General features: G+C 35.2%; 4 protein-coding genes across 4 annotated transcripts; 2 read left to right on the forward strand and 2 right to left on the reverse strand.

Annotated features, from left to right (window-relative positions):
- Nucleotides 1-921: 921 nt before the first annotated feature.
- Nucleotides 922-6,143, forward strand: LOC114407656 (hexokinase-1-like). Its single transcript, XM_028370841.1, has 9 exons — nt 922-1,365; nt 2,224-2,374; nt 2,452-2,634; nt 2,985-3,059; nt 3,257-3,412; nt 3,519-3,617; nt 3,692-3,822; nt 5,057-5,138; nt 5,389-6,143. Exons 1-9 carry the CDS (start codon nt 1,094-1,096, stop codon nt 5,728-5,730), a joined length of 1,491 nt encoding a protein of 496 aa, XP_028226642.1. The 5' UTR covers nt 922-1,093; the 3' UTR covers nt 5,731-6,143.
- Nucleotides 6,144-7,429: 1,286 nt separating this feature from the next.
- Nucleotides 7,430-11,842, forward strand: LOC114407667 (hexokinase-1-like). The gene is made up of 9 exons (XM_028370852.1): nt 7,430-7,818; nt 8,138-8,288; nt 8,369-8,551; nt 8,885-8,959; nt 9,151-9,306; nt 9,427-9,525; nt 9,600-9,730; nt 10,774-10,855; nt 11,108-11,842. The coding sequence occupies exons 1-9, from the start codon at nt 7,553-7,555 to the stop codon at nt 11,453-11,455; spliced, it is 1,491 nt and encodes a 496-aa protein (XP_028226653.1). The 5' UTR covers nt 7,430-7,552; the 3' UTR covers nt 11,456-11,842.
- A 1,083-nt stretch (nt 11,843-12,925) lies between these two features.
- On the reverse strand, nt 12,926-16,521 carry LOC114407673 (receptor-like protein kinase 5). The gene is made up of 2 exons (XM_028370864.1): nt 13,728-16,521; nt 12,926-13,626 (listed from the first exon to the last, which is right to left on the reverse strand). The coding sequence occupies exons 1-2, from the start codon at nt 16,354-16,356 to the stop codon at nt 13,214-13,216; spliced, it is 3,042 nt and encodes a 1,013-aa protein (XP_028226665.1). The 5' UTR covers nt 16,357-16,521; the 3' UTR covers nt 12,926-13,213.
- Nucleotides 16,522-17,817: 1,296 nt separating this feature from the next.
- Nucleotides 17,818-21,684, reverse strand: LOC114407683 (receptor-like protein kinase HSL1). The gene is made up of 2 exons (XM_028370875.1): nt 18,895-21,684; nt 17,818-18,582 (listed from the first exon to the last, which is right to left on the reverse strand). Exons 1-2 carry the CDS (start codon nt 21,515-21,517, stop codon nt 18,173-18,175), a joined length of 3,033 nt encoding a protein of 1,010 aa, XP_028226676.1. The 5' UTR covers nt 21,518-21,684; the 3' UTR covers nt 17,818-18,172.
- Between the last annotated feature and the right edge of the window lie 1,773 nt (nt 21,685-23,457).

Here is a 23,457-nt window from a genome sequence, read left to right on the forward strand (position 1 = left end):
GAAAAACAAAAATAATGTATTTATCGTTAATTTGAAATTGAGCTAAGTTTATCAATAATTTTAATTTAAATTTAAAGTTAATGTATTTATCATCCATTTCAATGCACGTTCTTTGAAGCAAGTTCTTGTAAATTATATATCTTTATCCACATCTTATATGGTCATATGCATATCCAAACATATTGTAAGAACAAGAAATTAATAGGCATTGATGGTGTAACTTATATTGTAATCTAATAAAAATTAATTTTGAAATCATTTTTAAGATAATTATTATAAAAATTTATACTTAATAATTTGTAATTAAATATCAACATAAACATTAATCTATATATACCATTTATTCTAGAAAAATTAAATTGTTTACCCCCAATTATTTGATAGTAGTTGATACTCTTTGACATCAATTCACCTTAGCCTTTTTAATCTGGAAACTTCAATCAAATTTAAGAATAATTCAACAGTAATGATAAAGACGTGTAGTTTATCTTCTACTGTCCATATTTTATTGAATAATAACATGTACAAAATTGTCACTAAAGATATATATAAGAAAAAAAACGTTATACTGATACATTCATTTGTTAAAAAGTCTTACATGGGCTATGTTTATGGATTGTTATAATAATTACTTTTAAAATCACATTAATAATAAATTATAATTAAATAATAATATAAAAATATTTTAAAGTATTAGTATATAATTATTAAACTTAAAAATAATTTACCTCTTATGTTAAATAAATAAAGAATTTAATGCATATTTATTAAACATAATGTTTTTTCAAATAAATATTACTATTGGAGATAATTATTAGAACTTCGAGGTTACGGTGTTTTTCATTTTTCCACGCAATTATTCTTTATTATTTATTTATTTATCTATAGAGTAATAATTTTATTGTGTAGGCACTCCTTATTTTCTGGGTCCATTCATTGTAATAAGCCGCATGTTCTGACATCGACCATGGCGTACGAGTAAGAAAAAGATAGAATCTCGGTAGTTTCGAAAAAGCAAAAAAAATAAAAAAGGTTGTCTCTTGTCTCCTCGATAGATAAAGATTATATTAGATTCGATTTCACCCGCGTATCAATGGGGAAGGTGGCGGTCGGAGCTGCGGTCGTTTGCGCGGCGGCGGCGTGTGCTGCGGTGGCGCTGGTGGTGCGCCACCGCATGAGGAGCTCCGGAAAGTGGGGTCGCGTGGTGGCTATTGTGAAAGAGTTTGAGGAGCAGTGTAGGACCCCAATTGGGAAGCTGAGACAGGTTGCTGACGCCATGGACGTTGAGATGCACGCGGGTCTTGCTTCTGAAGGTGGCAGCAAGCTCAAGATGTTGATCACTTATGTTGATAATCTCCCTTCTGGGTTCGTAAATCCATCACCTTTTTCTTAGAATCTGCCTTTTCTGCTTTAGTTTCACTCTTCCATAACCGGTTTTCATGTTTTTTATGTTATACATGATGATGTCTTGGTGAGTTTCTGTTTGGTTTTTCATTTTAAGGCCTTGTGAAGTAAGAAAGCAAGACCTTGTTTGGATAAGCACTTGTGGGAGATTAAGAAGGCGATAAAATGAATTAAATTTCTTTCACGGGTTAAAGTTATCTTATTGGGAAAGCTAAATTAGAGAGCTTTTTGTGGCCCTGTTCGGATAAATTTCTCCATAAACACTTATGGGAGAAGTTTATTTCATTTTTTCTTCGTATTTTCTTCTCTTGTAAGTGCTTATAGAGAACTTTATATAAACAGGAACTATAAATTAGCTTGTATATAAGATAATTTTAACTTATGGAAGAGGCTCAATTCACTTTATCTTTTTTTTTTCTTCTCCTATAAATGCTTATTCGGAAGTTTATCCAAACATAGCATAAATGAATGATGATTTAGCTGTTGGTCGTTATTTCTTACAGGGTGGCTATGTGTGACTCTTAAAATTTCTGTGCTTTCCAACAATTCTTTGTTGATCAGTTGTGGTGATAAAAGGATACAGTTGTTAATGTCCCACTAGATGATAACAGTTTAGTCGTACATAAGGCTTTGGATTTTTTTGTGGTGTGTTCTGGGTAATCTAAAAGCAAGATGGTGAAGGATGGAGTTTGATTGACTGAGTTTTTCTATGTTTTTTAATTGATGAAAAACAAGTGGATAAATATTGTCATGAGTTTGTAATTCTTGAATGCTTTTTCCTTTTTTGGCTCATTCTTTACTTTGTTCCGTTGTTTATAGGGATGAGAAAGGACTCTTTTATGCATTAGACCTTGGTGGCACAAACTTCCGAACCCTTCGCGTGCATTTAGGTGGGAAGGAGAAAGGTGTTGTCAAAATAGAGTCTGATGAAGTTTCCATTCCTCCTCATTTGATGACTGGTTCTTCACAAGTAAGTCTGTTTTGAGAAAATCTATCAGAGTAATGAGCCTAACTAGTCTATTAAATATATTAATTATGGGATTGCAGGAATTATTTGATTTTATAGCATCTAAACTAGCAAAATTCGTTAGTTCTGAGCCTGAAGAGTTACACCCTCCCCCTGGCAGACAAAGGGAATTGGGTTTTACCTTCTCATTTCCAGTGAGGCAAACATCAATTGCATCTGGGAATATAATAAAGTGGACTAAAGGTTTCAATATTGAGGATGCGGTAATTCTTGTTACCTTGATTTGTTATATTCAATTATATCTGCATTTCCTTGCCATTTTGTCCTTCTGTCATCTCATTTGTTTTGATCATGATTATCATGCATAATCCAGGTACATGCACGAGTATTCTGTCTCTTTCAGCACATACACTACTGTTTTTGCATTATACTTTTTGAGTCCATATATTACTATGCTAACCTTTTATAGTTCACAAGACACAAATGTATATCATATGAACTCTTTTCAAATAGAGAATCCCCCTTCTACTAGTTTTCTCTTTGTTTTTTCTCTTAAATTGAGCAGGGTATTCTGACAGTTTCTCTTATTGGGTTCTGTTTGAGTTGTTTGTAGGTTGGAGAAGATGTGGTGGGTGAACTGACCAAGTCCTTAGAAAAAATTGGTCTGGATATGCATGTTGCAGCTCTAGTCAGTTCCACTTTCCTTTCTTTATAAATTGTTTTCTTTTCCCCCTAAAGTCTGGCTTTGAGAATAATTTTCAGTTTGTATATGGCAGAAAATTTCAATTAATGAGTTTTGTAGTTTCAATTTTTTTTTCTTTTAACTTTCTTGGTTAGTTAAGGCCTTAAACTGGAGACAAAACCTAACTTGGTGATGTGATGTAGGTTAATGACACAGTTGGAACAGTGGCTAGAGCAAGATTCAGCAATCAGGATGTCATTGCTGGAGTGATTCTTGGTACTGGGACAAATGCAGCTTATGTAGAGTGTGCACATGCAATTCCAAAATGGCATGGTCTTCTACCAAAATCAGGAGAGATGGTAAACAGATTATATGACACTTATTTTCTTGTGTGATAGAACTGTGTTTATAATGATTCCATGAGGCAGCTAATGGGATGGTAATGATTATTTATTGATTCTATAGGTTATTAACATGGAGTGGGGTAATTTCCGTTCCTCGCATCTTCCTCTAACAGAATATGATCATGCTCTAGATGCAGAGAGCTTAAACCCTGGAGAACAGGTAATGATTATCTATCTATCATTGGTTTAAATGACTAATGTGCACTTATAATACTCTTCAATTCTTGTTTGCAGATTTTTGAGAAGATAATTTCTGGTATGTATTTGGGTGAAATTGTAAGGAGAGTTTTGTTGAAGTTGGCTGAAGAAGTTGACTTCTTTGGAGATACTGTTCCTCCAAAATTGAGAATTCCTTTCGTACTTAGGTATGACAATTTATGCAACCAAACATTTACTCATTGTCTCTGATTGTACTTGTTAATTTGCCATCTGGCCTTATTTTAGAAATTTCTTGTACTTTTTTACCTTGACAGCATGGCATCAATGATTCAGAAACTTTTGTCTGCATATTTATTGGTTGATTTATTAATTTGAGCAAGCTAAAATGTATGTTCTGTTCAGTCTTCTTCACACGTGCCATCTTATTATCATCTATTAATTTAAAAGACTGCGGAGTTCACTTTTGTACACTTCTATCTCAGATTTCGCCATTGACATTTGCTCATCATTCTTTTGTTTCATTTTGAAATTATTATTAGCCCAAGATTGCTGCAGTACCAAATTGGGTTAATATTGCCTATTTTGAGAACATGTTTAGTAGCTGGTAGGAAAAAGTGCATACTAGAGAAAGATTGAAAATGGAGATGGATGGATTTTATGGTTTTTAAATCTGAGTAAAAAATGAACAAAATGACAGGATTGAACAAAGTTTTTATCCCTCTAATTTATTTTAGGTGAAGGCTAAAGGAATACCATGCTATATACCGATCATATATTCTTGATGACTGTAATCTTTGAATAAATACTGGTGAATCATGAGAATGTATTTCCATGTTTGAATTGTTCTTTTACATTTTTGTTCAAAACTCCAATGAATTTTTTGGTGAAGAGTGAAATGCAAATGGTAGCCTCTCCTATTCTTTTCTTCATTTTTTTTTCTTACCAGGCATAACAGTTCTACTTCTGATAGCTCATTTTCTTTGCCTCCTAATTAGTCTTTTTGGAATTTGGATGGTTAAGCAATGCCAAAAAATTGATGGATTTAGCTCCTGTAAAATAAGGAGGTGCACTTTAGAGGGTAAAGTGCAATAATAACCATTAATTAAGAAATCAAGGGTGAAAATTTGAAATCAAGGGTGAAAATTTGAAATCAAATACATATATGATAATCTAAAACTAATTACAATTTCAACCCTTGATTTAGGGTACTAAGAGCCCTGAGCACACTGTACAAAATTTTAATATCAAGTTTCTAATATGCTTATCAAACTTGTAAGGGAGGGGGGTCATATTTATACTGTATCACCTGTTTTCCCCTAATTTGAGTTGTATGCATCTTCATGTGTATGCCACTATTTTCATTCATTTTTTACTATTTTTTTTATTTGTATGTATTGGAGGTTTCTGAGTTTTTCATGTCTTTTTTTATGTGATGTATAGGACACCTGACATGTCTGCAATACATCAAGATACATCTTCAGATCTGAAGGTGGTTGGAAACAAATTGAAGGATATATTAGAGGTATGGATGCTTTCTGACCATGTTGAATATAAATATGCTTGTTTGTTCGCACATTTAGATCATGTTAATTGTTTTTCTTGAATTAGATATAGAAATCAGGAAATTTTGGTAAATTTATTGTTTGTGGTCTTTCATTATTAACAAATTCATCCACATCTTGTTAAGGACACTTAACAAATATAGGTTGGTTGCTATTTCTACTCCCCTAAAGAAAGTGATTCGGTTTTCTCACTGTTCTCCTTTCTGTCAGATCAATAACACATCCCTGAAAATGAGGAAGATTGTTGTGGAACTCTGTGATATTGTTGCTAATCGGGGAGCCCGCCTTTCTGCTGCTGGTATTTTTGGCATCCTCAAGAAAATAGGAAGAGACACAGTAAAGGACGGGAAGAAATCAGTAGTAGCACTGGATGGAGGATTGTTTGAACACTATACTAAATTCAGAAGTTCCTTGGAGAGTACACTAAAGGAGTTGTTGGGAGATGAGGCAGCTGAGACAATTGGCATTGAGCAGTCTAATGATGGCTCTGGAATTGGAGCAGCCCTCCTGGCAGCTTCTCACTCCCAGTATTTGGAAGTGCAGGAGTCCTGAAGATGTGGTTTAATGTCAAGGTAAATCAGTGTAACACTAGTTTCATTTTTTTGTATACCTACTAGATCAACAGATTGAAGCAGAAAAGTCTTCGTTACTAGTCCTAGAGAGCTTTTAACCAGGAAGGTGGACCAAGTCCACAGTGGAGTTATTTGTAGGGCTGTGTTCTTCTTGCTGCAAATGCAACATTGCTGCTTCTCGGCTAATTACTGGTGCATTGTTTTGGTTACAGTGTTTGTCTCTCCCACATCAAAGAATAATAGGAGAGATGTAAACTTTTGAGTTGTCTCGTTTTCCCAATGTAACATGTTTTCAATGAGAATAAGTCAGGATTAATTTATTGACAAAGGTGAATGATTTCAATTCAAGGCTTTTGCGAGTTATCAATGAAGAGTTGAGTTTATTTATTATTTTATTTTTTTGGTTATAATATCTGAACTGGGAAAAGCTAGCTGATTATCTGAATAGTGGTGACCACTTCCAAAATTCCTTGTCTGTTTTTGTTTTAACAAAAATAACTCAAAGGACGATCATAGTTAGCATATTTTTTTAATGTGTATGAACCCTAATGTGGTAACTGTCTTTTGCATCCATTTGGTGGAGGGAAATGAAAGACAACATTACAAGCATATTTTACAACAATAATGTTGATGATAATACTTACCCAACTTATTAGGCTAAGACTAATAGCATGTTGGGTTTCCGGTCCAACTTGTTGTGCAAGACTAAATTCAATGGTCCACCACAAACTGAACGCAAAAAAAAGGGTGGGAATGCTTTTGCAAATTTCATTTTGCAACCATGCGTTTGCAACAGATATCCAAACATGTACTAAGCATTTGCAGGAGAGAAACAACAGAGATTTGTGGCAAGCATGTCTGTTGTCTTACAGAACAGCTTGGCAGACCATGTGACTCATTATTCAACTGATGCATCCACAAGTTTATACTTCATTCCTTGCCAAATATCCTATGATTTTTTGCAATATGGTACTGAGACAGTAAAGAGACAAAAGTGAATTTAATTTGTACTGGTCATGTAACAATGTATTGCCATGTTAATAAATTCTACTACATTTACTATCCTATTTTCATTTGTCAACGGCCGTTTCAGTTTCAACTTGAGGATTATTCTTATTCTGGCACATTTACTTCCATGTTTAGTGTCTTATCCTCAATGCCCTTGCTTTTTGAAAGACAACTGAAAAATGAAATTCTTAATCATAACTACGTTGGCCACCAACTATCTTAACCAATGGACATTGGAGGAAGTAAGCTGCTCTTCACAACCACCTCTGTTCCCAAAATTAGTTTCTATACTGTAAAAATACATTCCGAAAACTATGACAAAAAAACGAAGCTTTAAATTCAAGTGGGCACTTTTTGTTTGAAACACAATTATAGGATACAATGAATGAATCTCAAGAACAATGAATAACCCTTCTATAGCTTCAATAAACTTTGCCTGTTCCTTCTATTAAAATTTGTCACATTTCACTGTGCTTGTTTCTGAGTCAGGTAGAACATGGCACTGAATCCATCAATGCACCCTGAAAACTAAGGTAGTAGAATATAAAAAGCTAACTTCTCTTCAGCATTACCAAGGACAACGTTTTTTTACTATATTCACCGATGCATGCCCTTGGCAATCTGAAGCTTAAACAAACAAAACTTTTTATGGCCCACTCAAAATTTAAAAATTTCATCTTTCTTTCTTTGGTAATCAAAGGAGGGAAGTTGGTATACTCTTCTCTTCTTCACATTTCCAGCACAGTTGACCGCTGCCAAAAAGAGGTTGTCTTGACTCCGATTTAATATTAACAATGGGGAAGGTGGCGGTGGTTTGCACGGCTGCGGCGTGTGCTGCGGTGGCGGTGGCGCTGGTGGTGCGCCACCGCATGAGGAGCTCCGGAAAGTGGGGTCGCGCGGTGGCTATTGTGAAAGAGTTTGAGGAGCAGTGTGGGACCCCAATTGGGAAGCTGAGACAGGTTGCTGATGCCATGAACGTTGAGATGCATGAAGGTCTTGCTTCTGAAGGTGGCAGCAAGCTCAAGATGTTGATCACTTATGTTGATAATCTCCCTTCTGGGTTTGTTCAATCAATCACCCTTTTCTTAGAATTTGCTTTTTCTGTTTTAATTTCACCCTGCATAACTGGTTTTCATGTTTTTGTTATACTACATGATTGCTTAGTGAATTTCTGTTTGGTTTTTCATATTATCTCTGTGAAGTAAGGCCTTGTTTGAATAAACTTCTCTTTAAGCACTTCTAGGAAAAGAATGACTAAGTTTTTCCATGTTTTTTTAATTGGAAAAAGAAGTAGATAAACATTTTTGTCATACGAATTTTAGTTCTTGAAGGTTTCTTCCTTTTCTGGCTCATTCTTTACTTTGTTCCTTTGTTTATAGGGATGAGAAAGGAGTATTTTATGCGTTAGACCTTGGTGGCACAAACTTTCGAACCCTTCGCGTGCATTTAGGTGGGAAGGAGAAAGGTGTTGTCAATCTAGAGTCTGAAAAAGTTTCCATTCCTCCTCATTTGATGACTGGTTCTTCACATGTAAGTCAGTTTTGAGAAAATCTATCAGAGTTATGAGCCTGCCTAATCGCTCTCTTAAATATATTATTATGAGATTGCAGGAATTATTTGATTTTGTGGCAGCTAAACTTGCAAAGTTCGTTAGTTCTGAGCCTGAAGAATTTCACCTTCCCCCTGGCAGACAAAGGGAACTGGGTTTTACCTTCTCCTTTCCAGTGAGGCAAACATCAATTGCATCTGGGAATCTAATAAAGTGGACTAAGAGTTTCAATATTGAGGATATGGTAATTCTTATTACCTTGATTTTGCTATATTCAAGTCTATTTTCCTTGCCATTCTTTCTTATTGTCATCTCATTTGTTTTGATCGTGATTATGGTGCATAATCCAGATACATGCATGAGTATTCTGTCCCTGTCAGCATATACAAGTAACACTACTGCTTTTGCATTATATTTTTCTGACTCAGGAATTTACTATGCTAACCTTTTGTAGTTCACAAATGTATCATATGAACTCTTTTCAAATGTAGAATCCCCCGTCTACCAATTTTCTCTTTCTCAGGTAAACTTTTATTGACAGTTACTCTTTTACTGATTCTGTTTGGGTGGTTTGTAGGTTGGAGAAGATGTGGTGGGTGAACTAACCAAGTCCTTCGATAAAATTGGTCTGGATATGCGTGTTGCAGCTCTAGTCAGTGCTACTTCTCTTCCTGTTTGTCTTGTTTTCTTTTTCCCCTTTAGTCTGGCTTTGAGAATAATTTTCAGTTTCTATATGGCGGAAAATTTAGATCAATGAGTTTTGTAGTTTCAATTTTTTTTCTTTTAAATTTCCTGGTTACTTAATGTCTTGAACCAGAGACAAAACTTGGTGATGTGATTTAGGTTAATGACACAGTCGGAACAGTAGCTAGAGCAAGATTCAGCAATCAGGATGTTGTTGCTGGAGTGATTGTTGGTACTGGAACAAATGCAGCTTATGTAGAGAGTGCACATGCAATTCCAAAATGGCATGGTCTTCGACCAAAATCAAGAGAGACGGTAAGCAGGTTATATGACACTTTTTTTATTGTGTGATAGAACTGTGTTTACCATGATTCCATGAAGAAGGTAATGATTAGCTGTGTGCCAAAGCTTGCTGATTATTTATTGATTCTATAGGTTATAAACATGGAGTGGGGTGATTTCCATTCCTCCCATCTTCCTCTAACAGAATATGATCAAGCCTTAGATGCAGAGAGCTTAAACCCTGGAGAACAGGTAATGGCTATCTATCAATTATTGGCTTAAATGACTAATGTGCATTTATAATACTCTTCAACTCTTGTTTGCAGATTTTTGAGAAGATAATTTCTGGTATGTATTTGGGTGACATTGTAAGGAGAGTTTTGTTGAAGATGGCTGAAGAAGCTGACTTCTTTGGAGATACTGTTCCTCCAAAATTGAGAATTCCTTTCATACTTAGGTATGATAATTTATCCAACCAAACATTCCCTAATTTTCTTGAATTATACTTATTAATTTGCTATTTGGCCTTATTTTATAAATTTATTGTATTTCTACCTTGACAGCAAGGCAATAATGATTCAGAAATTTTGTCTCCATATTAATTGGTTGAATTATTAATTTGAGCAAGCTAAAGTGCATGCTCTGTTCAGACTTCTTCTCATGTGCCATCTTAGTATCATCTATTTAATTTAAAAGACTGCTGAATCCACCTTTTTCCACTTCTATCTCATTTCTTACCATTGACATGAGCTCATAGTTTCTTTTCTTTCATTTTGAAACCTGTAATCAGCACAAGAATGCTGCAGTACCAAATTGGGATATTATTGCCTCTTTTGGGACATACTTGTTAGCTAGCTAGTAGGAAAAGTGGAAACTAGAGAAAGAGTGACAATGGAGATTTGTGGATTTTATGGTTTATAAATGCAGAGTAAAATGTGCAAAATGACAGGATTGAGCGGTTTCCATTCCTCTCATTTATTAGGTGAAGGATAAAGGAATACCATGCTATATACTGATCATATATTCTTCATGGCTATAATCTTTGAATAAATATGTGTGAATAATAATAATAATGTATTTCTATGTATGAATTATTTACTTTACATTGTTATTCAAAAGTCCAATGAATTTTTTTATGAAGAGTGGAATGCAAATAGTGGCCTCTCCTTTTCTTTTCTTCATTTTTTATCTTCCAAGCAAGCATAAAAACCATTTTCATTGCCTCCTAATTAGTCTTATTTTGGATGGTTGAGTGATGCCAAAAATTGATAGTGTACATAGGATGAGATTTGGGAATTATAACAACTCGGAAAATTTCTTATATGCTAATCAAACTGTGGGGGGTATATTTACACCATATCACCTGTGTTCCCCCCATTTGAGTTGTACACATCTTCATTTGCGTGGCACTATTCTCATTCTTATTTTTTGACCATTTATTTTATTTGTATTGGAGCTTTCTGAGTTTTTTTGTGTCGTTTTTTTTATGGGATGTAACAGGACATATCACATAGTTGTAATGCATCATGATACATCTTCGGATCTGAAGGTGGTTGGAAACAAATTGAAGGATATATTAGAGGTATGCAAGCTTTTCTGACCATATTGAATAAAAATATGCACGCTTATTCACACATTTATATCACGTTAATTGTTTTTCATTAATTGAATATAAACAGTAGGAAATTTTGGTGAATAAGTTGTTTGTGGTCTTTCATTATATAAACAAATTCATCCACATTTTGTTAAGGACACCTAACAAATATAGCTGGTTTGTATTTCTACTCCCCTAAAGGAAGTGATTAGGTTTCTTACTGTTTTCCTTTCTTTTCAGATCAATAACACATCCCTGAAAATGCGGAAGATTGTTGTGCAACTCTGTGATATTGTTGCTACTCGAGGAGCCCGCCTTTCGGCTGCTGGTATTTTTGGCATCCTCAAGAAAATAGGAAGAGACACAATAAAGGCCGGGGAGAAACAGAAATCAGTTGTAGCACTGGATGGAGGATTGTTTGAAGGATACAAAAAATTCAGAAGTTCCTTGGAGAGCACACTAAAGGAGTTGTTAGGAGACGAGGCAGCTGAGATGATTGGCATTGAGCAGTCTAATGATGGCTCGGGAATTGGAGCAGCCCTTCTGGCAGCTTCTCACTCCCAGTATTTGGGAGTGCCAGAGTCCTGAAGATGTGGTTTAATGGCAAGTAAAATCAGTGTAACTCTAGTTTCATTTTTTTATACCTAAATAGATCAACAGATTGAAGCAATAAAGCCTTAGTTACTAGTCCTAAAGAGCTTTCAACATAAAGGTGGACCAAGTTCACTGTGTGGGTGGAGGGAGGTATTTGTAGGGCTTTGTGTTCTTGCTGCAAATGCAACCTTGCTGCTTCTTGGCAAATTACTGGAGCATTATTTTGGTTACAGTGTTTGTCTCTCCCTCGTTAAGGAATAATAGGAGAGATGTAAACTTTTGAGTTGTCACGTAATGTAACATGTTTTCAACAAGAATAAACCAGGATTAATTTATTGACAAACAAAAGTGAATGATTTCAATTCAAAGCTTTACTTGTTATATTTTGGTTATGTGTAGCGGTAAAGTTGTGCCTTGGTGACTTGTTGGTCATGGGTTCGAATCCGGAAACAGTCTCTTTGCATATGCAAGGGTAAGGCTGCGTACAATATCCCTACCTCATACCTTCGCATAGCGAAGAGCCTCTGGGCAATGGGGTACGAAGTTTTTTTATATCTGAACTCAGCAAAGCTGATTATTTGAAGAGTGGTCACCACTTCCCGAACACCCTTGTATTTCTTTTTATTTTTACAAAAACAACTCAAAAAATGGACGATAATAGTCAGCATATTTTACCCAGTAGATTGAATGGGTACCAACCCGAATGAGTCTTCTGCCTCTATTTGGTGTACGAAAATCAAAGACAATATTAAAAACATATTTTCCAGCAAAAATGATGGTGATGATGATGATTACCTAAATTTTTAGGCTAAGACTAATAGCATATGCTAATGAGAAACAACATAGATTTGTGGATCCTTCCCAAGAGGGGGAACTGTGGTAAGCATGTCTTTTTTGTCTAATAGAATGGCATGGCAAACCATGTGACTCATTATCCAACTGATGCAACCACAAGTTTATACTTTATTCCCTGCCAAGTTTTGTCTGTAAGCGTTATTGCATATAACTTGAATATCCTATGATTTTTTCTAAAATGGTGCTGGAATAGTAAGAACAACAGTGAATTCACTTTTTATGTATTGTCGGTGTAAAAATGAATTTACAGTCATCTAATAATGTATTGCCTTGTTAATAAGTTTGAGAACTAAATTTTACTACATTTATGTTTTATTTTCATTTGTCAATGGCCGTTTCTGTTTTAACTTAAGTATTATTCTTATTCTGGTACATTTACTTCCATGTACCTCAATGACCTTGCTTTATGAAAGGTCTACTGAAAAATGGACTGCTTAACCTTAAGTCCATAACTACGTTGGTCATGATATGGGGAAAACTAATTAATCGAGTAGCAAGAAGTGTGTTTTTGTTTCTTCTTACTTAGACCCAATTGTCTTCACCGATGGATATTAGCAGAGTTTGTTCCTAATTTTACTTATTAACTTAGTTTATATTTGGGTGCCTATGGAAAGAAAACACAAAAACCATTTTATACTATCATAAAAACAAAACCAAGATAAAGAGGCAATTCTCCTCAATACAACTGAGCCTAGATGCCATTTGCACTTAGCAAAGCACTTCTAAACTGTGAGTCGATTTATGTTCTACTCTATCTAATTATACAGTAGCTAAACTGTGAGTTTTATTGTCTACTATTCTGACTTCAAGACTAGCCCTTTTGTTAAAAGTTTTTCACCTTTCTGTTTTATTACCAGATAGGATACTCAAACTGTGATGCAAACTACCTAGCTATCATCAATCATCATCAGTATAATATTCCACCTGGTTTTCCCATTTTGAATTCTTAAGAAGTGGAATAGAATCATAGAAACCAGCATTCTTCTCTCCATTGGTAAGTAGATTGCTGCAGGTGAGCAATATTTTAAGAACTTCCTTCATGGAAGGTCTACTGGCTGGCAGGGTAGCAGTGCACATAACCCCAAGTCTGAAGATGTTGCAGATTTCTTCCATGTAACAAGCTTCCTTAATTTCTTCATCCAAAATGTCTTCTACATCAGTCCCTATCTGAATGTGGCGCCACGCCCATTCCGCGAGACATGAATATTCATCTCCACGATTGGCTTCTTTTCCAGTTGTCAGTTCCAATAGGACAACTCCAAAGCTATAGACATCTATCTTCTCATTGACTCTAGTCGTTTGAGCATATTCTGCAATTCATGCATGAAATAAACATTTAGACTAAACTTGTGACAAAGAAAAATGAAATAGAAAATTTAATTGAAGCAATACATTTGTTACTTGTTTTCACCTGGAGCAATATAGCCGAATGTGCCTGCCACCGCTGACATGGTAGCAAGTTCTTCTGGCTTCATCAACATCTTGGCCAGACCAAAATCAGCAACTTTTGCATTGAATTGAGAATCCAACAGAATGTTACTTGTTTTCACATCGCGATGAACAACCGGTGGTAAGCAGTCATGATGCATGTAGCACAAACCTTGTGCTGCTCCAATGGCTATATGCAATCTCTTTGGCCAATCAAGGACTGAACCTGACACAGCTGCTGGCTTACTTTTCTTTTGTAGCCACCTATCAAGGCTATGGTTTTCCAGATACTCATAGACAAGGAGCAGAGAATCCTCTTTGGAGATGCAGCATAGCAACTTTACAATGTTGTTATGACGAATATTGCTCAGTATTTCAACCTCTGCAAGAAATGAACTTACAAGCTTCTCCTCTAACTTTCTGCTACTCCATATCTTTTTCACTGCAACATAATTTAAATCATCAACAGCGACACGATATACTGCACCATACCCACCACTGCCAATAATATTGTGTTCTGACATTGAAGACACAATATTTTTTTTTGTGAAACTCAGCCTCTGAAAGGAAGTGAGCTTCCATGACCTTTTCAATTCTTGCTTTCTTTTTCTGTAAACTCTGATCATCAAGAATGATGACAACAAAGCCAGTAAGGAGGCTGCTACCACCAGGCTTATGATTATAGCATGAGATGCAGATCTTCTTTCAATTCTTGCCCTTTGAGGCCTAGAATTACACAAGGTAAGGTTTAGTACTTTACTATCAGCACAGAGACCGGAATTGTTTAAAAAGCTTGTGGCATAAGCAAGGTTTTCTAGTTCACTTGGAATCCTCCCTGTCAAAAGATTGGACGACAGATTGAGATTTGTGAGTCTCTTAAGGGCTAGTTGAAGTGGAATTTGACCAGAGATTTTGTTTTCTGACAAATCCAAAATATTAAGGCCAGGTAACTGAGCAATTGCGTCTGGGATTACTCCAGAGAGTTGATTGTGGCACAAATCTAGAGTTATTAGGGACTTCCATGATATTATATCTGATGGAAGTGGCCCTGTGAGCTGGTTATGATCAAGCAGAAGAGTTGTTAGACGGGGAAGAGATGTTAGCTCCAGTGGAATACTACCATTGAAGAGGTTGTTACTGGCATTGAAGATCACAACATTCTTCAAGGAAGACACTCCGAGCGGAATTCTACCAGAAAACTGATTGTAACTTATGGACAGGACTGAAAGATTACAATGAAATCTTTCAGGAAGTTGACCAGTGAACTTGTTTTCATTTATCATAATTTTTGTCAAGTTCATAGATGTCCATAGACCACTGGGAATGTTGCCAGAAAGATTATTGTTTTCAACCCTCAGAATTTGCAGGCTACTGCAACTTCCTAAAGATTCTGGCAACTCCCCACTCAGGTTATTGTCATAAGCAGTTAAACCAACTAAACTTCCATGGTAGCACAAGTTCTCTGGCAACCTTCCTGTGAAACTATTAGATGCAACCTGAAATGTTTCAAGCTTTGAGAACAGACCGAAGTCTAAAGGAAGAGTACCTGATAAATTGTTGATAAAAACAACAAAATCGGTCAGAGCCCGCAGACGAGCAATGCTTTCTGGTACCTTCCCAGATAACTGATTGCTATACAAATTCAAGTATTTTAAGTTATTGAGCCTTCCCAAATCATCTGGTATTTTCCCACTAAGTTTATTCTCTGAAAGATCAAGGTCTGTCAAGTGGAATGCTTCAACCACTCCAGGTATCTCCCCAGAAAGGCTGTTCCGGTAAAGATACAGTATGCTCAGATTTTTCAGCATGAACAAATCATTGGGAATTTGTCCACTTAAATCATTTTTTGACAAATCCAATTCCTCCAATGCCACCATGTGTCCAATGGCTTCAGGGATTTCCCCTACCAAGCTGGATTCATACATATGAAAGACCTTCAATTTGTTCAACTGGGTCAAGCTTGATGGCAACTTTGTGGGAGGGAGCATGTGGTTTGAGAACACATACAAGGACTCAAGGTTGGACAAGTTGCCAATTTCGGCAGGGAAAGTACCATTGAGAAGACACTGATAAAGTTGAAGACTTCTTAGCTCCTTTAACCTCCCAATGCTGGCTGGAATGTCACCAGAGAAGTTGTTGCCACCAAGGCTAAGAAAACTCAGGCTAGCCAAGTGGTCAATATCATCAGGAATCTTACCGACAAAGTAGTTTTGTGAGAGGTCAAGGTACTCAAGCTTGGAGCAGTTGTAGAGATATTTTGGGAATTCACCAGGAATGAAATTCCACTGAAAATCAACATGTGTGAGGTTTGTGAGGTCACATAGGAAAGGTGGCAGTGTTTGAGTGATGTTGGTGTTGATCATAGTCAGTGAAGTGACTGAGCCATTGGTGCAGCTGATCTCTGGCCAAGTGCAATGTGAAGAGTTTGATGGGGTCCAGTGATTGAGGAACGGTGGATTTTGCAGGTGTTGCTTTATCCTCAATAGGACTGCATGTTCTTGATCATACAGCAAAGAGTACTGAGACTGAGAGTTTGCATAGGTGAGAAAGAGGAAGAAGGAGAGAAGAGAGAGGATTGGCATTTTGTCACATGATGAGGTAGTTTTTTTCATCTTGGTGGTGTATGAGTTGTTTCTAGTTCACTCATGGTGTTATGCAATAATGAAGAGATAATGTCTGAGAAATCTATTGCTTCTCTTATTGGCAACAAACACACTGAATATGACTGAAAAGTTGAACCATCATTGACTTAATCTTGCTTTCAAACTTGGCATGCCAACTTACCTATCCTGTCTAATGCCAATTTTTATATGGACCTGCTGAGACCACGGATTGTCCTCTAGTATTAGGATATATTGCAGGAAAAGTATCAATATGTGTCAAATAAATTAGTAAAGGTAATATTTAAGAGTAATGATAAGGTCGCATATTAGAATTATGGGGTTTTTTTTTATCAAATGATGTGGCATGATAAATAAATTTAGTCTTTTAAATATGCGATAAGAATTTTTTTTTTTTAAATTACAGGTATCCTTCACAAAAGATAATTATATTTAAGTCATATAAGATTATTATTGTTAAGTTAGAATTTCAGGTAAATTGATCTATATTTTTTTTTGTGATAAGAGATTTGATTCCGTAATTTATGTAAATAAAAAAAAATCTTTGATGGTGTATTGTGGGTTAATCTTTGGTTTTGAGTTGAGAAATATTCTGAATTTACTAAAAAAATATTAGTATAATTATGGGGCAACTAAAACATATTAAAGTATTTATTATGTGATAAAAAATTATATCCCTAGCCTTCACGTTATGGTTTCCAACCTGGAGATGTTTTCTTTACTCTGAATCTACGAGTTTGAAGGCTTTTTATTTGGAAAATCGCTACGCTTCTTGATTCTACCCTTTTTTTTTCTATAATTAAAGGAATCTAGAGTAATCAAGGGGCAATTAATTCAATCGTTTAGAATAGTTTCCATTCAGAATCACCAACAAAACTTTGACCTCGATTCACGTGTGAATGTGAACGCTGACCAAGAAACAGCAAAGTTTTGCGACCACATATGCCCACGATGAATTGTCGCACTATATTTGATAGTATTTTAGAACTTTATGACATCAACTTGCTATTTTTTTTATATTTGTTACCTTTTCATTAGTACTACAAATACGTGAGCACAGTATGCAAAACCTTCAAAAGGAAGCATCCAGCTTTTGACTATTTCCATGATGCTTTAATTTAGCATGTTATTTTTAAAATTTTATTGTCGATTGATTTAATATTATAAATTCAATATTTTTATTTTAATTACCATGGTTTTAAAATAGAATTTAGTTAGAATGCACAAATAGATATGACATCGATTCACAGATTTCATGTATAGTAATTTTATTTAGGAAGATTTTTAATTTATTGAGAGTGTAAAAATCTTTAAAATTTGGAAAATGCATGAAAATTAAATTCTTTAAAATATTCTATAAATGAAATTTGGGAGAATTATGTATTTGAGTATCAAGTACTAATATTGAAATGATCTGATTTTGTTGACAAACTCTCAACAAAAAACTTCAAATATGACGCAAAATTTCCATTGGGAGATTGTGATCCCAAAAAGAAAGTATTAAGGACTATGCAGCTAAGAGTAGTTACAATTTACAAAGTACTTGAGAAATTCTGTTATGGATTTTGATTAATTGGAATCCTGATACCTAATCACCAAGCCTGAGGATTAATCTCACATACCAAAAAGAAGTACTTATATCTTGTGTCACTTTTCATGCATTCTATAGTACTGATATTCTAAATCTATAATCCTGTGGCTATGTTTCACTGACTTCAATTCCAGAATTGGCAATAATCTCCATGGAAGCTAAGTTGGTTAGTCACACTAATCAGCAATATCCAACCTCAACACAATACCAATCTAGCTAGCTATCATTATCAATATCCAACTTATGCTCTCTTTTTGAATTTTTGAGAAGGGGAACATCATCATAGTGGCCAATAATGCTCTCTCCTTTGGAAAATGAATCTTCACAAGAAAGCAATATTTGTAGAACCTCTTTCATGGAAGGTCTACTAGAAGGAAGTGTTGCAGAGCACATGATCCCTAGTTTGAAAACCTTACACATTCCATCCAAGTAACTGGTTTCCATGACATCCTTGTCTAGCAGCTCTTCTATGTTGCTTCCTAACTGCTGGTGGCGCCACGCCCACTCTGCAAGAGATGAGTGCTCATCACCATAATTAGCTTCCTTACCAGTTGTCAGTTCTAATAGGATAACTCCAAAGCTGAACACATCAATCTTTTCGCTGACTCGAGTTGTTTTAGCATATTCTGCAATTCAAGGAAGTCAAAAGCCATTCATATTAGACTTACGAGGTATACCAAGGAAAAATGAGACATATAATTCAACTAAGAAATATATTCGTGGACAAAACTTAGATACAATACTAATTAAAGGTATGATTGTTGTTGGTTTCCAATCAAAATTAGCATTTTATCATCTCGGTAACTAAAATTAGCAATGATTACCGATAAAAACATTAATTTTGATTAGAGAATGGATTAAATAGTTCTTAAAAGTACTGTGTAAGTTTTGTCCTATATATATTTTGAAGGAAACAAAAATTTTGGAAAGTCATTCACCTGGAGCTATATAGCCAAATGAGCCGATCACAGATGACATGGTGGCAAGTTCCCCTGGCTTCATTAACATCCTAGCCAGACCAAAATCAGCAACTTTTGCATTGAATTGAGAATCCAAAAGAATGTTACTTGTTTTCACATCTCGATGAACAATAGGTGGTGAGCAATCATGATGCATGTAGCTCAAACCTTGTGCAGCTCCAATGGCTATATGCAATCTCTTTGGCCAATCAAGGACAACATGATGGACTGAACCTGACACAGCTGATGACTTATTCTTCCGGTGCAGCCACCTGTCAAGGCTACGGTTTTCCACATACTCATAGACAAGGAGCATAGAGTCCTCATTAGAGATACAGCACATCAATTTCACAATGTTTCTGTGGCGAATGTTGCTCAATATCTTAACTTCAGTGTGAAATGAGCTCTCAAGATTCTTATCTAACTTCTTGTTTTCCCAAATCTTCTTCACAGCAATATAGCCTAAACCATCAACTGCAACACGGTATACTGCACCATATCCGCCACTGCCAATAATATTATTTTCTGTCAGTGATGACACTATGTTTGATTCAGTGAAACTCAGCCTTTGGAAGGAAATGAGCTTCCATGATCTATCCAATACTTGCTTTCTTTTTCTGTAAAATCTGATGATCAAGAGTGATGTCAACAAAGCCAGCAAGCAGGCCACTGCCACAAGGCTTATAATCAAAGCAGGAGACCAAGATGAGTCCTTGCTTTGGCTTTGAGGGCTAGAATTGCACAATCTGAGGCTCAGTGCCGGGGTATCAGCACAGAGGCCAGAATTGTCCAAAAAGCTGGTGTCATAAGCAGGATTGTCAAATTCACTTGGAACCCTCCCTGTCAAATAATTGGAGGATAGATTGAGATTGGTGAGTCTGGGAAGTATAGAAGGAACATCACCAGACAATTGATTTTCTGACAGGTCAAGTATCGTAAGGACAGGTAACAGACCAATTGAATCTGGGATATGTCCAGAGAGTTGGTTTTGGCTCAAATTTAGAGTTACAAGGGACTGCCATGATATTATATCTGACGGAAGTGACCCTGTGAGCTGGTTCTGATCAAGCAATAAAATATTTAGCTTGGGAAGAGCTGTTAACTCTTTTGGAATACTCCCATTAAGGTAGTTCTCACTGGCTTTAAACACTACCACATTAGTCCATGAAGATACCCCAGTTGGAATTCTACCAGAAAATTGATTGTAATCTATCTCCAAGCGCGAAATACTTGAGGACAATCTCTCAGGAAGCTCACCGGTGAACTTATTATGACTCACCATGAAATTTGACAAGTTTAAAGTCCAAAGACCACTAGGAATGCTACCAGAAAACTCATTGCTATAGATTTTCAGTTCCATGAGGCTACTACAATTCCCAAGTGATTGTGGCAATTCCCCACTCAGATAATTTTCATACACAGATATATTAAGCAAGTGACCGTTATAGCATAAGTTCTCTGGTAGCTTTCCACTAAAACTATTATTTGCAACCAAAAATGTTTCAAGCTTTGAGTAGCGACCAAAATCAGGAGGAAGAATACCTGATAAATTGTTGAAAAACACTTTAAAATCTACCAGAGATGGAAGAAGTCCTATGCTTGCTGGTATCTCCCCTTCCAAGTTATTAATAGACAAAGCCAAACCAGTTAACTTTTGGAGCTTTCCAAAACCATCTGGTATTTTTCCTGAGATGAAATTCCGAGTGAGATCAATGATGGTCAAATTCAATGCTTCAACCACATCAGGTATTTCCCCTGAAAGATTGTTTCTAGAAAGAAACATTATGCTCAGATTCTCCAGCATGAACAAACCGCCAGGAATCGGTCCACTCAAATTGTTTTGCGATAGATCCAATCTCTCCAAAGCCACCATGTTTACAATGGTTTCAGGGATCTCCCCAACCAAGTTGGACTGAAACATAAAAAAAAACTTCAACTTGTTCAGCCGGGTCCAGTCATCGTGCAACCTCGAAGGAGGGAGCATGTTGTTAGAGGACAAGTCCAAGGTGTCAAGATTGGACAAGTTGCCAATCTCAGCAGGGAATGTTCCATTCAAAAGACTGTTTTGAAATTGAAGATTTCTGAGTTCCTTTAGCCTTCCAATGCTTGCAGGAATATCACCAGAGAAATTGGTGTAACCAAGGCTGAGATACTGTAAATTAGAGAGTCTGTCAATGTCATGAGGGATGCTACCAACAAAGTTGTTCTGGGACAGGTCTAGGTACTCCAACTTGGAGCAATTGTAGAGAGTTGTTGGGAACTCCCCGGGAATGTAATTGTTGTAGAAATCAACAACTGTGAGGTTTTTGAGGTCACATATGAAAGAGGGTATGGTTTGAGTGATGCTGCTGTTGGACAAAGTCAATCCAGTGACTGAGCCATCGGAGGTGCATTTTATCTCTGGCCATGAGCAGTGAGAGGAGCTTGATGGAGTCCAGTGACTAAGGAATTCAGGGTTTTCAAGGTATTCCTTTATCTTCAGTAAAGTTGCACGTTCTTGATCATGCAACTGAGACTGAGAATTTGCATGGTTAAAGAGGACGAATAAGATCACAAGAGAGTGAAATAGAAATTTAAGACATGATGAGGTGAATAGTTCCATCTGGGTGATTCAGTTTTTTTCCCTGGTTTGAAGTGTGTATGTGCTTGTGTGTAAGTTGAAAAGAAAAGAAGCTTATTTGTTAGAGAGGATGAAGATGATTTCATGTATTGCGGTTTGAAACTCTGAAGTTCAAAGTTTGGTTTTCCCGGCCTGAAAAGTTGAGAACTGTTGACTTCCTCGGAAAGGTTAATATTCTGTTCAATTTTGGCGGGTCAGTCAAAGCTAATATATTGATAGATGATAAAATATGTTTATGATTTGTAATAAATAATTGAATATTATATTTATTTTTAATTAAAATTTAATAAATAAAAAATTTATTTTTGGTCTTCGTATTATTTGTCCATTTAAGATAAAAAAGTAAAATTTATAATTTTTTATGATAAATTTTTTATTTGTTATTATTTTTTCAAAAGGTCTAATAAAAAATAAATAAATAATTATTAAGAGATAAATATAAAATTTGTTAACTCGTTATAGATTAAAAAAAGTATGAATAACAAATAAATAAAAAAATTTATTTTATAAAAAGAAAAAAATATTAAAAAAATTCAAATATTTATTAAGAATCCTTGCATATATCTTAGCTTTGGTAGAAAAATAAAAGCGGAACAGAACTGCAAAAAGTATAAATACTACAAAGAAAAGAACTCAAAACTTCTATATTGGAACACTTCGGTCAATTGACGCAACAATAGAGGTTAAAGGATAGCAGTTGCTGACCACCTTGTATTGTAAGATGTTTCATCGTCAATTTTTACATGATGTCTATTTTTTTATATAGAAATAAAATAGCTGGGGCTATATTAAAATTTATGTGCATTTATTAAAATATAGACAGATAAGTTTTGGCATAATAATAATATAGTAATTATATAAAAATTCCATTCTAGAATTCCGCATTATCGATCACATTCATTCACACACACCTGCTAGCTGTAATCTGTTGCTTCTGCGTGATATTATATACTCTTGGTCTTGGGATAACTTCTCCCTGTAGGATTCTTCTGTAATGGGCTTCTCCACCTTTATGCCATCTTTTCTATTAAAAGAAAGAAAGGTCTTACTCCAAATAAATTTCACTTCTTTTTTTCTATTGAATTTGGCTCTCGATCTTCTGTTATTCACTAATATGATAAATATATAATTATGTTAAAAAAAAGATATATCACTTATTAAAGAAATATCCATCACAAATTCTCATGTCTGCATAATGAAAGAATATATTAGAGAAGATGTTGGCAAAGGAATTTCTCTGTTTGAAGAAAGATTCATCGTAGTTGGTTGCATAATGTTTTAACTGTACTTGGTAAAAATTATAATTTTATTTTTTTAAATATAATAATCATGATATATTATCAAAAATATCAAAAAGTATTTGATTGCAGAACCATTAGAATTGAAGTAAATGTACGAAGATTTAAATTCAATCTTTCTTATCATCTTATAACTGGTATTTAAGTTTCTGTTCGATCATTTTTTATAACATTTTTCGGTATAACTAAGAAAAATACAAAGAAGAGTGAAATAAAAAAGCAATAAAACAGAAAGAGATAAAATAAATAAATTATAAAAGTATATCATTAGAATAAAATAATTCATTTCATAACTCCACTTAAACAATTATCTTTATTCGGCACCCACGGTTAAATTACCAAAGCTTTGACTTTTCCACCTATTTTCTAAACAATGAATAAGAATTAATATTGGATATAATAAATGGGTTGCTTGGAAAATACTACTTTAGTCAAACACAAGAATTTTGAACTTAATTTTTTTTCCCATTCGCGTAGCATAGGCATGCGTGGATATAAATTTCTCTTATTGTTTATGAAAAAAAATTATTCTTGTACCAAAAGAGCAGGGGAAATTATTCCGTAATCTAGAATGAAGGTGAAGCAGCCACCAAAGCATTAATTGCCTCTCTTTATTTTTCGTAG

Source organism: Glycine soja, chromosome 1, assembly GCF_004193775.1.
Source record: "Glycine soja cultivar W05 chromosome 1, ASM419377v2, whole genome shotgun sequence".
In the NCBI taxonomy this organism is placed as follows: Eukaryota; Viridiplantae; Streptophyta; class Magnoliopsida; order Fabales; family Fabaceae; genus Glycine; species Glycine soja.

Coding starts and splice junctions, on each gene's coding strand:
- LOC114407667 (XM_028370852.1), top strand. CDS start 7,553: ATGGGGAAGGTGGCGGTGGTTTGCACGGCTGCGGCGTGTGCTGCGGTG. Junction 8,552..8,884: donor GTTTCAATATTGAGGATATG/GTAATTCTTATT, acceptor GGTGGTTTGTAG/GTTGGAGAAGATGTGGTGGG. Junction 9,731..10,773: donor AGAATTCCTTTCATACTTAG/GTATGATAATTT, acceptor GGGATGTAACAG/GACATATCACATAGTTGTAA.
- LOC114407656 (XM_028370841.1), top strand. CDS start 1,094: ATGGGGAAGGTGGCGGTCGGAGCTGCGGTCGTTTGCGCGGCGGCGGCG. Junction 2,635..2,984: donor GTTTCAATATTGAGGATGCG/GTAATTCTTGTT, acceptor AGTTGTTTGTAG/GTTGGAGAAGATGTGGTGGG. Junction 3,618..3,691: donor GCTTAAACCCTGGAGAACAG/GTAATGATTATC, acceptor TCTTGTTTGCAG/ATTTTTGAGAAGATAATTTC.
- LOC114407683 (XM_028370875.1), bottom strand. CDS start 21,517: ATGGAACTATTCACCTCATCATGTCTTAAATTTCTATTTCACTCTCTT. Junction 18,583..18,894: donor ATTTGGCTATATAGCTCCAG/GTGAATGACTTT, acceptor CTTGAATTGCAG/AATATGCTAAAACAACTCGA.
- LOC114407673 (XM_028370864.1), bottom strand. CDS start 16,356: ATGAAAAAAACTACCTCATCATGTGACAAAATGCCAATCCTCTCTCTT. Junction 13,627..13,727: donor ATTCGGCTATATTGCTCCAG/GTGAAAACAAGT, acceptor CATGAATTGCAG/AATATGCTCAAACGACTAGA.